The 16,888-nt window shown below is 44.7% G+C and overlaps 1 protein-coding gene across 1 annotated transcript in view; it reads right to left on the reverse strand.

Annotated features, from left to right (window-relative positions):
- The window catches only part of LOC144106495 (venom factor-like), an 83,554-nt gene that overhangs the window by 52,497 nt on the left and 14,169 nt on the right, over positions 1–16,888 (reverse strand). Inside the window, exons 6-12 of the mRNA XM_077639316.1 lie at positions 16,760–16,802; positions 14,565–14,649; positions 11,181–11,283; positions 9,597–9,833; positions 6,375–6,551; positions 2,664–2,789; positions 1,297–1,362 (exon numbers count right to left, since the gene is read on the reverse strand). Coding sequence (XP_077495442.1) covers positions 1,297–1,362; positions 2,664–2,789; positions 6,375–6,551; positions 9,597–9,833; positions 11,181–11,283; positions 14,565–14,649; positions 16,760–16,802 — 837 coding nt within the window. The remainder of the gene's footprint in view (positions 1–1,296; positions 1,363–2,663; positions 2,790–6,374; positions 6,552–9,596; positions 9,834–11,180; positions 11,284–14,564; positions 14,650–16,759; positions 16,803–16,888) is intronic.

The following is a 16,888-nucleotide window of genomic DNA, read 5'->3' on the forward strand; positions in this document are numbered from 1 at the left end:
TGAGCCATTAAAGGCTTTCGCCTTAAAAGGCGCACAGGGGTAACGGAGCCCTCCACTACGGCACCTCTTTCCTCCTTCCTTCTTTCACTCCCCCTTTATCCCTTCCCTTACGGCGCGGTTCAGGTGTCCAACGTTATGTATGAGACAGATACTGCGCCATTTCCTTTCCCCAAAACCAGATATTATTACTATTAACGTGTGACTGATCGAGGGCGCCAAATGTTCCCCCATCCCTCATTCTGCCGTGCCGCGGCCCGTTCTGTCAGTCTCATTGCTTAACCGTAACATCAAAACCAGGTTTGGTTAGACAACTGACTTGCGCTGAAATTCGAGACATCTCTGATGGTTGCCTGGCAACTCTTTCTTAATCTGGGTTCTGCTCGTAGAAGTCAGGAGGTAAAAGGCTTGCTAACAGAGGACATTCAGAATCTTCAGCCGTTAAGCAGTCATACATTATCTGCCAGATTTGAACACCACGAAAGGGTTTCAGCATGGGAACAAGTACCTTAGATTAAGCGCTGAAGCAACCTCGCGGAATCGAAAACACGCGTCTCTCTAGTAGTCGTGGAAGGTCGCCATGTGTGAAACCAACCTTCGACCGCAGCGATCTGGTGTCAGGAATAGCGGGCCGGCTTTTCCCTATGGGTGCGGCGGGGAGCTAGGTTATGAACTTAGTATATTTTAAAAAAATGCTTGTCTGATATATTGCCGCGCGCAGCAGACTTGTTTGCAAATACAGCCGCTCAAACGGGACAGCCTAAACAGTTCTACATCGAACGCCGATATAAAACCGCAAAATATGCGAACGGTCCACTGTCTAAATGATGGCGCCGCTATCACCGTCTTCCTCCGGAATCCGCGAGCCCTCCCTATGTTTATCAAGACGGTGTTGTTCTATAAATCTGGCCTGTTATTATCTGACTCGACCTACGTGTTCGTCGGCATTTCATGTTTTCACTACGACACATTTAAAATGACACAACGGCTTCCTAATTCGTGTAACGCAAAAGGGCTGCTGGAGTCTCCTATCTGAAAAGTCGATTTGTACAATGTGGATCGCTTATTAAGGGGTGCTTGTGATGCTTGCGCAGCGCCCGCTACGGCACAGCACGCAGTTTATACGCGGTCACAGTGCATGGGCTATGTCACACTCTACAGTCACGTTCTCTGAACGAAACATCTGTAGGCAGCGCTGGGCGAGGCGCAAAACCACGTGCGCAAGTGTTCGCTCTCTGTGAGGTCCACCCTTTCCGTCGAACTATAGAAAATGGCGATTTACGGCCCTTAACAACCTACCTGATAATAAACCGTGTCCATGTCGTCCGGGGACACCACGATGTATTTGTGGAAATGGTCGTCTTTCTGCAAGTATTCATATAAAAAAAGAAAACGTTAGCTGGACTTCTGTGAAGCACACATGGCGCCATAGGTATCGAAGTTATCTTAAGTTAGGTTAAGCATTGGTTAGCTTAAGATGCAATGTTCCTGAGCTGTGCTTGGGGTTGCTCAGTGTCTCCCCAAGAGAAGATTGCGTCTTTTCGCCATTCACAGGGTCAAAGAGATGACAGCAATGATTATTACGCGCCACCGCGCGTTACATGGGTCCACTCCGAGACACAAACAGTGGCAGGACATCGAGACGTTCTCGAGAGAACCACCTCAAATGACGGGAGATGAACGCGGTAGCGTTGCACTAAGCCGTAGCCATTTCGTTTACGCTTTATAAATGGTCCTATTCACGTCACCACCAACACCACCATTATTATCAGCTAGGTCACATGGATCCCAATTCAAAGCCTCTCCCATTTTTTGCCCGTTAAGTACATTCTTGCCTCCGCACGTCGCAGCCACCGCACCCGGCAGATCTCCTTTGTTAATATCCCCCTACTTCAGTTGGCAAACGCCCCAGACATTTTAGCTCCTGAAGAGTAGCGAAGGTCTCCAATAGAACGACGAAGAAAAACAGAGAAAAACATAATGAAGTTGCCACTAAGTCTTAACGAACTGCGAACTGCCATCGTCAATGGAAGCCACAAGTGCAAACATCTAAGACCTACAGCACACTGGGTGCTGTTGATTACGTAGTTTTGTCTATTCATGCTAATTTGACATCTGTGTCATTTTGAGACTCAATTCTCTTGAAAAAATATCAACGTCAGAACCGGGTAGGTGCGTAGCCATATTACCTCGGTAGTTTGCTGTAGGAGAAAATTTGCTTATGCAACGAATTCATTTAATTTTCGAGCGGACAAACAGCAACGTTTAACGCATATTTCTGGGGAGAAATCGTGTTTAAATAATGCGCTGTATCGATGGCGGCGGTTTTCCCACTAACTGTGAACACCTCAAGAGCGATTTTTAGCGCTGATCTCCAAGGCTAAGCTACAAAGCTAATCACTTCAAGAACAGTTATCACGGACACCTTGCCGGTATCGATTTCACGAGTTTTAATAGCGGGAAACAGTGATCGCGGACTCCTCACCAGTACGAGAAAAAATTGTCACCTTTCTAATTCAATTTTTTTTCAGCAATAAATGCGTGTTTTGCCGCCGAAAAGACATCAACATAGCCGCAAAATGCCAAAAAGCAATCAACTTTTACGATGAACAAGAGTTGTATCAGTTGTCTTCAGTGCCTCTTTGAGGGAAGCAGTTCGCACTCACGTGATAGGTGGTTTGCGAGGTGTCCTGGGTAATGAAAACGAAAGCGTCGGCCGGCGACTCGTATCTGGACAGAACCGTTGAGGCACGAGCCTCCGTATCGTGCGCGTCACGCTTGCTGGTAGAGACCTGGACGAAGAAAGACATGCCTGGTGATCACAAGTGCAACACACTTGACGAGTCCTCGAGGGCTCGTAAATTGGGGCACGCATTTATGTTAATACGTTCCCTAATTCTTCTCAATAGCATGCCACGATCAGCCAGTGCGAGTTGATGACGTCAAAGTGGACATCCCTATGCTCAGTGCGGCTTTTGCGCTGCTGCCGTTCAGGCCCAAGTTGATATCCAAAGGAGGAAGAACCTTTAAGTTTTCATATTTATTGACAATAGTGCCAGGGTAGCACCGAAAAAAAATCGCATTCTTCCAGGCTCTTAATTAGTCAAGTTCTCTCGAGACCTCATCTCTCCATAGCTTGCCTCAACGCTGTTTTCAGGGTGCCAGCTAAACTGTTTTTGACTCATTCCTGGTTTAAGAACTCGTTATTAATCAAGTGAGAATATCTCAGCACTTCAAAGCACTAATCCTTCCAAAACAAATAAAATAAAATGCGAACTGGCTGGAGAAGTACCGGAGTTTCGTAAAAAGCGGGGGCGGTCACCTTAAAAAATATTGATTGCGTTCATTCCACACACATGGCCCGAAATGTTTCTGCGCGAGATTTCGCACATTTTCGCTCATTTTTATAAGGTCTACAGTCGTGCACGTTGTGGCTTATGCAGCAAGACTGGACAGTATTCAGGCCTGTAGAAATGCATACGGAGCACCTGAAGTCGATATGTAAGGCAAGGCAGGAGTTTTCAATTTGGTGGCGTCAAAATTTCAACAAACTCTACGGCTTCTGCTACCCTTGAAACAGGGCGGAGTTCGATGGTTTCGTACGATGTACTAGCTTTTTCAAGTCGTGATTTTATTTCGCAATTTCACGTAGTTTTGGTTCAAGTTTATATGCATTGACCGATAGATTTCCAAATTTCACACCCCTAGTTATATGCTTGGGTATGAGGACCGGCACACAGTATCTGTATAGACGAGCTTAGGTAGTTTGCAGAGGTAGTGTGGCCGCGGGTAACACACGACTGGGTTTATACAGCATCGGTAGTATGTACGCCCTTGTTTTGCAGTGGGCGTAGGCGAACTGATGGTGGCAATGGTTGTTGTAATTAATTATGAGGCAAGTTGCGTTAGAAGACTACGAGTTGATTACGACTCCCTGCATCTTTTATGAAGGGGCACCAAGAACTGAAAAGATGTTCACCCAGAGAACGTCTGTTATTTTCCGTGCTGTCTTACTCTTCATAACCGCCTCCTGTTTTCAGTGGCATCGTTGAATATACTATGGACCAGGAACAACGTCTCAAAACCCGCCAAGTGTCCATCATACACCGACTGCTGCAAGAACTGCTAATATAAGGAAAAGAAACTGCAGTTCTTGCACAATGTGAAGAAAAAAGTAAAAAAGTAGCAACCACCATCGCTTTCTCACAAAATATCATCGCAGAGGCAACCGTGTTCGCTGCTGTAGCTGTTTTTGCCACTGCGCGGTCCGTTGAACCGTCTTCTTTACTGTCCTTCCGTGCGGCGATATTTGGCGCGCACGTTATTTCGCGCACCTCGCCGTACGCGCAGCGCTTCTTTCCTCGGCCATTCCCGCGCCATTCATCCTGTTCACTTATAAGACTATTCGGTGGCGTTTCCGCGTATTATTTTAGATGCACCAGCCTACGCTACCCGCTTTCCATTCTCGTGCTCATCAAAGCTTGACCCCAAACGTGCACAGTCTTCCACGAAGAAACTCTGGACATGGGGAACACTCTCAGAACTGCAGCTCAGCTATGGTGTCCGTCCTCTAGTCCCCATAGTTCAAGTGCACAGAGTTGTCCGTTAGCCTCACTTCGCGGTACTACGCGCTCATGTTGTTGTCAATGGCCTCCTTTGTAGCGATAGCTTACACTACGCCAGCCACTTCGCGAGGTCAACGTACGTGCGCGCTGAGCCGTGGCACCACCGCTCCGCCAGCTGCGCGCATGCGCGGAGTGACGTCATAGCCCGCAGCTGGACGTGCGCGCCCTGCGCCTCGCCGCTGCGCCGACGGTGGAGCAGACGCCGGCCGCCTCGTAAGTTGTGCGCATGCGCGGAGTGACGTCAGAGCACGCAGCTGGTGTGCGCGCCGCGCGCCCTACATTATGCTAGCATTTCGAGCCTTCAGCGTGGCGGCGCCGTGGCCACGTGGCGGCTGCCGCGACGCGCCAGAGAAACCGAGTGGGGGAGGAGTGGAGAGAGTGAATCAACGTCCAGGGACGAAGATGAAGAAGGAACGCCCAGCGAAACGCAGCAGCGAAAGAATGACTTTGAAATTCGACTGAGCGAGTTCCACTCGGCCAGCTGTAGCTATCGCGTCACTCCAGGTTTAACCAGAGCTAAACCGCAGCCTTTTTTTGACATACTAATTGCTCAGTCGGCGTCTCTCTCACTGTAGCTCACGTGATCCCATCTTTCATTTGTGTTTAGGGAGACAGGTTGTAGCGCTTATATATAGCAATATGCACCACCTATTTCAAGGCTAATTCTCTAAACAACTTTTGTTTCTGTTATACATAAATGATATATCGGCTGTCATGCAGCCTTTATTCAAGACGTTTGCCATTGATTCTGTCTTTTATAAAGTTACCAGTAGCATGTTTGATTCCTAATCTTTATATAAGAACTTGGACGTCATTTCTTACTGGTGTGCAAGTTGGGAAATGTCAATAGTATAGATACCTCTCTTCAAATCACTTTTGCACGAAAGCTCGATAATAAGTTTCGTGGATATAAGTAATGATATCAGTTTAAGCACGAATTAAGATTTTAAATACAAGCGTCTCTTTTTTGGCTGTGACGTAAACAGACTGACATGTTAATTACATAACGAGTAAACAATCAGTTTTGGGATGTTTATGGCGAAATTTAGGTCCTTTGCGAACGGTGTAAAAAAAACAGGTACATTATAGACTTACTATTGGGGACAAAAGTACCTGATCCTCCCTTAGTGCACCAGTCTCGACAACCGGAATGCATCGTAAGGTGGCGCCCGCCATGCAGTACAGTAAGGATAGGAACGTGCAGGGGGACCAATTACCTTTGTCCTTGGTAGTACGTTGATTAATTTATTAAACGCTTATCTTATTAGTAAATAGAAATAAAGGAAGGGCAGGGCAGACTATTTTGCTCTAGAAAAACGTAGCTAAAAATTTGGCATGACAAAGAGCAATGGGAAAATGGCGAGAGTTGAGTGACCATAGAATAAAGTCTTAAATCAAAAATCTTCCTCATCATTTAGTACTCAGGAACCGGCATAAACGACAAAAAGTAAATATTTCGCCACTAGTGAACATACAGAAGCTGCAGGACCCCAATTCGATTAGAAGCGTTTTTTGCAATTCTTTTTTTTGTTCCACGCTTCTGGGATCAGTACAGCTTGCCACCGCACATTGTTCATATCGGCGCCAAAGACTTAATTTTTGATTCTGTAAATGATGAACTTTTTCTTGGACAAATATTAGCATGGGCGACTACACTGCTGTAATGCCGAACGGGGCAACGAAGGTATCTAAAAATAACACTAGTTAATTAAAAATAGTATCTCATGGCATAAAAAACGCATGCTTACTTACCGTGACATTTATTCGCCGAGCAGATTTTTTGACCGTCAGTTCAAAGAAGGCTTTCCCATCTTGATTCGATTTCACTCTTTCTCTATATATCGTAACTTCACTGCCATCGTCACTGATCGCCGTGATACGGGTGTCCACGTTACTCGCTGGGTGTCCGTTTGCTTTGCTGATGTCAGCCTGCACGAGAAGCGTGGTAATTAAATTCAGCCACGACATGCGTCCCTCTTTTACAGGCCACATTAGTTCACGCCAACTTCTGAGAAATCTGCCGGCTAAACTAGACTCTCAATTAATTGCGAAGAAAAATAACTTAATTTTTCAGAGCCCCAAGGTGCTTCAGAAAAAAAATGTTTAAAAACAATTTTTTTAATGTAAAAGAACGTTTTCTGTCGCATAGCAACGCCGCCAGTTGCAGGCGTTGGTAGCAGTTCAGAGGGCCTAAGTAGCAAGCCGCTACCTTTTGGCACTAGGTGGCAGTAATCTTACGGAATGTATTAGCATTTGAGGAACGATTGAGAAAAATGTAGAAAAAGCAGTGGGCTAGGAAAGTTTTCAGATACCTGTATATAAAGAATGTTGACACGAAATGGAGAAAGCGAATTAGAAAATTGACAAGCAAATATCTGGACAGCAGTAAGGGGGCAAATCAGCAATAAATCGGTTAAGAAAAAGGTTAAAGAAACAAAGAGAGCGCTGTGGAAAACAGGGATGCTGACGAAATCGGCACTGGGAACATACCGGACCTTTAAACAGGGAATTGTCAAAGAGAATATCTATGATAATTGTAGGGGAAGCTCTTTGTTGTTTGAGGCCAGGACTGGAGTTTTGCGGACTAAGACGTATAGAGTCAGGTACCACGAGATAGACACGTTGTGCGTTGCGTGCGGAGAGGAGGAGGAAACGGCTGAACACTTGATACTTTTCTGTAAAGGGCTTCACCCTACAGTGGAAAGCAGCGGGGCTGACCTACCCAAGGCATTGGGTTTTAGGGATAGTGAAGGGAAAGTGTATTTTAAGAGGTTAGAAGTAACCAAGCGAAGGTTATCTGATTGGTGGCTAAAAGCAAGACAGGAGTAAAATTTCACAAGACATGGCTAGGTGGCTTGAGCCACCACCCGATTTAAAGGGTTCAGCCGTATCCATCCATCCATCCATCCATCCATCCATCCATCCATCCATCCATCCATCCATCCATCCATCCATCCATCCATCCATCCATCCATCCATCCATCCATCCATCCATCCATCCGTCCATCCGTCCATCCATCCATCCATCCATCCATCCATCCATCCATCCATCCATCCATCCATCCATCCATGACAGGAATAACTGTTACCACACGCGCTGCAGGCGTCTGGCATAATGTGTGACACAATGTTTCGGAATCTGAGATCGGATGGCTGCCGAACAGCACAATTACCTGTCTGTAAGGTCAACACGAGCTGTACTGACACAGGTGCCGTGGGCCCATTTGTCCAGTTTTAGAGACGTCGAACTGTCCAAGGCACATAAGTTATTGGGCTTGGCTATTCAATAGCCATTATTCACTGCGTGAATTTCCGTTAAGTGTTCTAGATATGAGGAATTCAGAGCAGTTTTTGGAGCTGTGTAGTGCAGTCGACGATGTTGGGTATTTATTGATTGTGCCCATTGATTCTGCCACAGTTTAGATTCTCGTGCACGCGCACCGAAAATGTATTTGCAAATAAATGTTCAAAGCATCAACAAACAATTCTAAAATTTAAACAATATAACTACCGTTGAGCCTACGTAGACTTTAAAGTAACAGCTGCGTGATTATTACAGGGTTGGTACGACAAAGTGTTTGCACGCGAAAATAAGGTTCTGGTGCCCGATTCGTTTATGCAGTAGATCTCAAAAATTAGAGCTGTCAGTAAGATTGTCCGGACAACAGATTTAGAAGAAGACTCAGTTCTTGCGTCCCACTTGCGAAATATTCGAAGTTTCATTTACTCAGCATTTTTTCATACCCATAGTAAAAGAGGTGAGTGAGGCATATTCCAACCGTGGTTCAGGTGTCCAGTGATATATGAGACAGATACTGCGCCACTTACTTTCCCCCAAAACCAATTATTATTATTATTATTATTATTATTAATATTATTATTATTACTATTATTATTATATTATTATTATTATTATTATTATTATTATTATTATTATTATTATTATTATTATTATTATTATTATTATTATTATTATTATTATTATTATTATTATTATTATTATTATTATTATTATTATTATTATTATTATTATTATTATTATTATTATTATTATTATGTTCCACCTTTCAGTAGAATGCCAATAGAACTCGAAGTAAGCAATGCAAATTCAAGCTTAGAGTCCACGAGAGGATAAACCAGTCTGATAAAACAAGGGGGGATGATTGTTTGCATGTGTAATTCCTTGCATTGAAACCACGTATACAAGAAGCAGAATTACTAGCATAATTACCGTGATCCCGAAATTTCAAGCTAACACGTCCACGTATGCACCACGAATGCCTGAGCAATACACGCCGCCCCAGACACTGTTTAACGAGAAGAAAAAAATAAGCAATCTGTTACTACACGCGATGCTCTAATACTACACATACGTGGCCGAAAGAACTTGGGATCGCCGTTGATGTGTGCGTAAAGGTACCTGCGGTGCTTGTCTTTACCACGCCGATGAATATCATATGGTCTATGGGGGTTTAACCTCACAAAGCGACTCACGCTATCAAGTACGCCGTAGTGAAGGGCTCCGGAAATTTGAACCACCTGGAGTTCTTAAGCGTGTGCTGACATCGCACAGTACATGAGCCTCTAGAATTTCGCCTCCATCGAAATTCGACCGCCGCGGCCGCGATTGAACCAGCGTCTTGATGAAGATCACATCACTGTGTATATGAGAAGTAGTGGCGATGCCAACTATACAACTTTGACTTAAGCATTGAACTCAGGGGGTCTGCTTCAAAGCCGCGTAATCGCGCGCTCTAACGTCACTGAACAGCACATTCCGTTTAAACAATGGTAGCTGCAAAAATAAAAAAAAGATGCGTAGATATGAACACAATTTGCACTAAATGAAATTATCGCAGACTAATAGAGTGGTTTCCATGCACACTGTGAAGGGTCGCAAGGACTCCTGAATTCCTTTGATGTCAATCAATTAATAAACTGATTGCATAAACTCCCCTGGAGCCAGGTTCTTACCACGACCACGACTCGGGTGAGAGGTCTGTAGTCTCTGCGAGTGTGCTCAAAACCGACGCTGTAGAACGAGTTGCTGAACACCACCGAGCTGTCGACCGCGGCTTCTTGCTTCGCCGTTGCTTCCTCGACGACCGCAGCGCGGACTGACAGTCTGTTGCCATTGACCCAGTCTTGCCAGCGGCTCCCGTTCTTCAGTTTCGACACAGGGAGGTTCCAGAACGCCCTTCCGTCGGTTAGCTGCATGCGGAGGCATTAAAGGGTTACAGCTGGCCCTGAGCACGGAATAAAATTGTACAGGCTTCACGTGATGTAACTCGAGTTATGCCATTGCAGTGCGGTATTCTCCAAGGAGACCAATATATGTGTAATGACACGCCGAGATGTGCAAAGGGTGTAATGTGTGACGCAACATTTTATGAGCCGCTCACTCTGTTAATAGGACCAGTAGATGGCATTGGGTTGCGCGCCTCGTCGGCCTCACATGTGGCCATGGCATGCCTGATGATGGTCACGAGATGGTGATGCTATGTCATGTGAACTACCCTAGAACTCCGCTCATGTCTTTAACACATCACGCCATGAAGTATTTTCGAGAATAAACCGATCTACGGCACATGCACTAGCTCTATAATATCTTGGATTGTGATTGCTCATAGGAAGGACGCCCAGCCTTTTCAGGCTTTTTTACACGTGTGCGTGCTGCATTTGCAATTTCATTTTCTTTTTTCCTCGTGGAGCTGACAACTAAAACCATTTAGTCTGCAGCATCACTGTTCCGGTCTGTTCTTCCAGTTCGCGAGAACGCTATGAAACATTCTTTATTTTTCGTTAACACTTGGCTTCTACGTCTCATTCTTAACCAGGCAGTCATAAGGCCTTCCAGGTAGTCACACAGAAGGAAGTAGAACATCCCGCAGGAAACGCGAACCGACCGGGGCGCATGCAAAAGCAGCACTGGGTGGCTTCGAAAGAAGTTTCTGTTAACTCCGGTGTTTCTTTTTTCCTCAGGCCGCAAAGAGAGGACGAAGACGACATTGTTTCATTTATTGCTCGGTTGGTTTTGCAGTATATCAACACCTGTATATGTCAGTGCTTTCTTGTCGTTTGTTCTCTGGCTGTTTAGTTTCCGATTTGTTTCTTTCCCGAGGTTCAGGGTGCAAGAGAGAGTTTTTGTTCCACTAGGCATTGGTACAGTGCTTGTCTGTACACATTCTACGTCTCTTTGAAGTTGCGTTGGTATAATAGGGTGGGGGGTTTGAGCTAGTTGGTAATCCATTCTTGACAAAAAAGCGAACAGTACGCGATGAACACCAAGAGAGAGACAGAAAAGGTTTATTGACTTGAAAGGCAGAGAGGTTGGCCCGAAAAATAAATATCTGGCCTGCTACTCTGCACTGGGGAGCGGGAAGAGGAGAAAAAAGAGGGTCACGAGGGGGGTGATGATGATAGGAGGAGGTAGATGAAAAGATACCTAAAAAACGCACACTTTCTAACATCACAAATGCCAAGACCAAGTTAGCAGTTCAGGCCAAGGAGACCCTTGAATGCTTTGTCTGTATGAAAACTGCAGGTCACAGTACGCACCGTCTGGACGTTCTTGGGGCCAAACTGAACGTCGTCGTTCGCTTCGTTGCGCACGTACACTCTAATGGTCACTGTACCTTTCACCGACTTGCCGTACACATATCTGCAATTATAACACAAAAAAAACTGCACAAATGTTCAGCTACGGTATGGAACGAACAGTTAAGCGAAAAGCCCCCTGGTGGCGATTCCGCTGCAGCTCGACTCTGCAAGCACGCGTTTTATACGACGTTTCGCAGGCGGCGGCTCCGTCGATCAAATAGTTAATATGCTGACCCTAAAGGAAAAGCTGCGCATTTAGCCAATTAATTAAAATGGCCAGCGAATGACAGAGGCCGTGATCCAATTGCGCGTGCTGGCTAGCGCCAACCTGCCTGCTCAACCCGGCAGTAGAACAAAGTTTCAAACGGGCCACATAACCAGTTAGCCGATATGTAAACACGATGACATTAAGACCGACATTCATCACTTATTGTGGGACTGCCCAGCTCTCAAGCCTACAAGGGTCCGGCACCTGATGGTAGCAGGTCTTTCACCAAGCAACCCTGCTTCATACATTGCCTGGACGCAGGGACCGTACCATCGTTCTCTACTGGACTTCATCAAATCAACTAACCTTTTTTCATTCATTTAAGGTCTACTACATCATTCATCACACTTTCACCCATCATTGATGCCCTGGAGCAATAAATTTCGCTTCAAAAAAAAATATGGCGGCGTGCTCTGCAGCTGTTACCATATAAAAATCCTCGTGTTAGTAATATATCAGACGGTTTTTGCGCTTGCTGAAAGCGCGTATTCATCTCTAACGTTTTCAGATGATTTTTTTGTATCCTGTAGTTATTTATTTATTTATTTGAAATTCCTTACAGGCCCATTGGGCATTGTGTAAGGGGGGCGAAAAAAAGATATAATACAGTGCATTAATAACCAAAGGAAACAAAAGGAAACGTACGCGACGCAAAATAATTCACTACAATACAGGATAATGTGCTCACCGAACGTGGAAACAAAGCGCGATTAAGGCAAACAGGGAAACATGGCAAGCAAACATAAGTAAGAAAAGTAAATAGTGACGTAATATACGCGCTGAATGGTCTGCACAGTGTGCTACTGTATATCAGTCGAGGGCGAAACCCCGAACACCGTCAGAGCGTTTCAGTATAGCGCTGTTTGGGGTACGATTCAAAGATTGCATTCAAGGAATATCGTGGCAGCTACCTCAGCACTATGACCGGTTTTCTGTATGGCTTACACTATAACTTTCCGATGATGCCGAAACCGGAAATACTGCAACAAGCCCCATGCACATTTTATCTTATATTTGCAAAGAAAGAGGGTTGCTTTTCCGAGCGCAAAACAAGCCTGTAGTGCATGTGATCATTTATACACACCGGTGCCTCCCGCTTTTTGCTCAACAGTCACGCATACATTTCTACTTTTTATTGTAAACTGTGGTAAAGGAAACGCGCGTTTTTTTCCAGTGTAGTAGTTCTCAACACGGCATTGTGACTGAGCACTTGTCGTTGCCGTAGATCTCAGGATAGAAGGAACAGATTGATGCCACGAATTCGTTTTTATTCGCCTATATCTCTGGTACTCGATACGCTAGATTGATTTTCTTTTACTAAATGATATGTAATTCAGTAACAATGAGTTTTTCGGCTTTTCTTTACCCTCGATAGGCTCCGTTGAAGTGCCCCTTGTAGAGAAATAGAGAAGGAGGAAAACAAACCGGTACAATTCTTGTTCTGAAAAAAAATGTTGTTTCTCTCGCTGTTTGAGCCTATGTTCATAATTTTTCGGCCAAAAACACGCGTACACTGATGAGGAAATGCGCACTTTTTTTTTCCTTGCGCTCGACTGAGGCTTCTGATGTCAATATCGAAAAATTCCCTGCGATAACCATTAAAAGTCCACCAGCAGTGTAGCCTTGCTTCAGAAATCCCTGTTGACAAATCGGTCTCAACTTCATCGGAGCTGGCTCCCGGAAACGCGCAGTGGCGGCAATACTCTTATTTCAATTTTTTTAACTTCTCTGGCTTTTTAAGACGTTTGTTTTATTGACTTCACTGTGCTACAGTAGCTCAAGGGAAGTCCTGTGATTTTTTCTTATTTCCCAGGGTGTTTTTAATGGCGCAAGAAAGGGCCAAGCAGGAGACACGTTCGACAAAAGCAGGCTCAGTTGTTCCTGAACCTCCTCTGCAAATCAAATGAGCTCGCTTTTAGCTGCATTGAAGAACACAGGCTTTGCATACGCAACCTTAGCTCCTTAAAAAATTACGCAAAATTAAAAAAACTACAATGATTTGCGCCATATCACGACGAGCAATATGTCCTTGTTTTCACCAACATTCGGTGCAGCACTTTTTTTTAAGCGCCGGCTCAAGTTTCATAAAAACACCGCTTATATCGGTGCAGGGTAGCTTCTCTGTGCCATGAGAGTTTTTACAGATTAATGCTCTCTTGGGATGCAAACCATCAAAGTGTCGATTCTATTTCCTCAAACGACGTAAGACCGGCTGTTCGCGGAAGCTCAGATTAGCAACGCTGCTCGAGTTTTCGTCCTGTACAATGGCCAAGGTTTCTAAGCTGGGAAAGCTCGAGCTCTGTCTTTTAAGGCGAAAACCTTTAATAGCTTATACTGTCGTCCGTTATCCGTTCGCAGAGGTTGTCACACGTTTAACTCGGGAACTAAAAAAGATAGCAGAAAAAAATAATTCCTTCACATAGAGGAGGAAAAAATGAGCCTAGAAGCCAAGTTTGATGACTATAGAGTAATTAGTTAACTAATTAGAGGCAAAAATGTCGAAATTGCGTCGAAATAACGCGGACGTCGATGTAGCCACGGGAACGGTGTGACCTCACATCCACCGGAAGTCTTCACAGCATAGTGAAAATTGTCACAGAATGGTCGAAAGCACGTCGAATTTGTGTCAAATTGGATAGAGAAATGTGTAATTAAGCGTAATTAATACTTGAAATCCCCGGAAGATGTATAATTTGGGTATTGATATCGCCACGGGAATTGTGTGACGTCACATCCACCGGAAGTCGTCGCGACATAGTGAAAATTGCCACACAATGGTCGGCTGTTGTCTCTGAAAACTTTAATTGCCAAAGTGTCTCGTAATTTTTTTTACTATACCGGTGCTAATTTGCTCGCAGCATATGAAAACTGTTTCATGTGAATGCGCGCTCGACTGGAACCTTGACATTACCACAGCAAGAACTTAAAAACAATTAAAAACAACATCGACTTAAGTGCAGCCGCATACAACTGCAAAATAGATAGTCAAGGTTGCCTCAAAACAGCAGAAAGCTTTAAATCTTACGCACATAATAAGTTCAGAATTAAAGTTTACGAGTGAATCGAAGCGTTACCTGGCGTCCACGGCCAGCTGATAGTCTTTCGCATTGGGGAGGAGTACCTTGGGTGCATAGATGCGAACGCCGAACGTTGGCAAGACTGCAGCACGCGAAAAAATTTGAACAAAAAAAAAACATGCGTTAAGCACACATACCCATACATGCAGGAAGACAGCGATGGTATTTAGTGCCTTACTGCAGTGTTCTCACTTCTGACGAAGTAGTTATTATTATTTATTTATTTATATTGCAAGCCTTCACAGGCTCATACAGGATATGGTACACAATTACAATTGTACAGACAATTTTTGAACGATAGAAGATAATGACCATTTTAAACACTGACAACTGACCGAAACGGTGAATAACCATTCAGAGGGAAACATGTGGTTTGCCTGCGTTAGGACAGGAAAATCCTGATTGGTCGAGAGGGCCATAACGTCACAGCCCAACGATTTCGCCTTAAAGAAAAACTGGTTTCCTTTGACAAGCCCTGGAATCGACCTCCTGTTCCTTCTGTCGCGAGTCAGACATTCCACTTCACGCGACCAACATTTTCTTTTCTTAAATCCCAGGGAAATCAATCTTGCTGACCGGTCAGATGCCTGGCACAGACGACTAGAATTCTGCGATGCCTACACGCTTTCCGATGCCTTCATATACCTCACAGCATCTGCACATCAAAGCTGATGAAGCAATATACATGCGTCAGGAACCGCCAACCATTGAGGAGGGTGATCCTGTTCCGCATGAACCCCCACACCAAGGCGCGCTGTTCTCTGAGCAGAGATTTAGTTGAACGAGGTGGTACTGCAGGGAAATTCATCATCTTAAAATGTCTAATCAGCACTAACAGATCGCATGGAATTCCGGACTCTTTCAGTGCAGACAGGAACCCTACAATGTAAGGCGAGATCTCAATGTCTTTTTAATTGTCTGTTCAAGCATGTCGAGGGAAAAACAAAGCACACTGCATCCCGGCAACACACAAATAAATGATCGAGCGCCTCTGGTTGGTCACACAGGTGAGAGTTCACCGACCATGCCACAAAGGTTCCCTTTCCGCAAAGCCAGGCCTTGGCAGGCAGAGTAGAAGATGCAACATACATGCCCTGAACATAGTTCAACCCACTAGAGTCTATAAGCCCAAGGTAAGGCTGCCAATATACGGGCACCAGGCATAGCGACTACTATTTGCTTCGTCATCTGCTTCTTGAGAGTTCGAACAAACCTTGTAACGAAAAGCGAACAGCGAGGGAAGCAAATGCATCTACACCCTCCTTCAGGAAGCCCCGCAAAGCTCCCTAGCGGCCATGATTAGTACCCGCGTGGTTAGCGCGCTCAGCTACTGATTCGAAGTTCCCGGGTTCGAACCCGGCCGCGGCGGCCGTGTTTCGATGGAAGCGAAACACAAGAAGGGCCCGTGTGCTGCGCAATGTGACTGCAAGTTAAAATTCCCATGTGGTCGAAATTATTCCGGAGCCCTTCACTAGGGCACCGATTTCTCTCTTTCTTCTTTCACTCCCACCTTCCTTCCTTCCCTTAAATGTCCTCCCTTCACGAAACGTCAAAAGTTGGCTATTGGTAGACCATGAGGCGCTTTTGTGATCTGAAAACTATACCATTGGCGAAATATAGCTTTTATTGCTGCTGTGAAACCCTAAATCTAAGAAGCTTGGTAGGTCTCATCGTACTTCTGAAATTACGCTTAAAAAGTGAGCTTTTTCGAAGTTTCTGTGCAAGAAAATTAAAGTTTTATCCTTTTTGGAGCAGCTGGAGTGATGATAATTTAAAAACCAGAAGTTTTAATTATTCCTACGGTGATACTGTCCACTGGGCTTTCAGAATCTTAGTTTTGAGCGATAAATTTAAAGAATTAAATTTGGGTCATGTTTTCCTCGCTGTCTATATCCCCTTTTAAGCCTGAGTTCGTCTACTCGGTCAAATTATTGGTCATATATGTCACACGAAGCGATCATTCAACATATAGGACGTGCTGTCGCCTAACAGCTTTGAGGCGCAAGGGTGATTGAGCTTTGTTGGTAGTCAACCTAACTTAAGAGGATGTAATTTCGTGCTCACATTCTGTCACAGAAATAAAGCAGGAGCCTCTGCTGGGGTGAATTCAAGTAATATCATTCAAAACATATGAAACTGCACGGTATAAGAGGTCCTTTGTGAACAAATTGATAACAGAAAGCTATGCTCACCGTAATCTTTGACGTGAAATGAAACCTTGGTTTTGTGACTCTTCTGCAACGAGAAATAACAAAAGATATAGGAAACAATAAAGAGTAGCTCCACTTTAGTAAAAGCAGTGAAGCATGAGCTGGTAGCTG

Source organism: Amblyomma americanum, chromosome 10 (genome assembly GCF_052857255.1).
Source record: "Amblyomma americanum isolate KBUSLIRL-KWMA chromosome 10, ASM5285725v1, whole genome shotgun sequence".
In the NCBI taxonomy this organism is placed as follows: domain Eukaryota; kingdom Metazoa; phylum Arthropoda; class Arachnida; order Ixodida; family Ixodidae; genus Amblyomma; species Amblyomma americanum.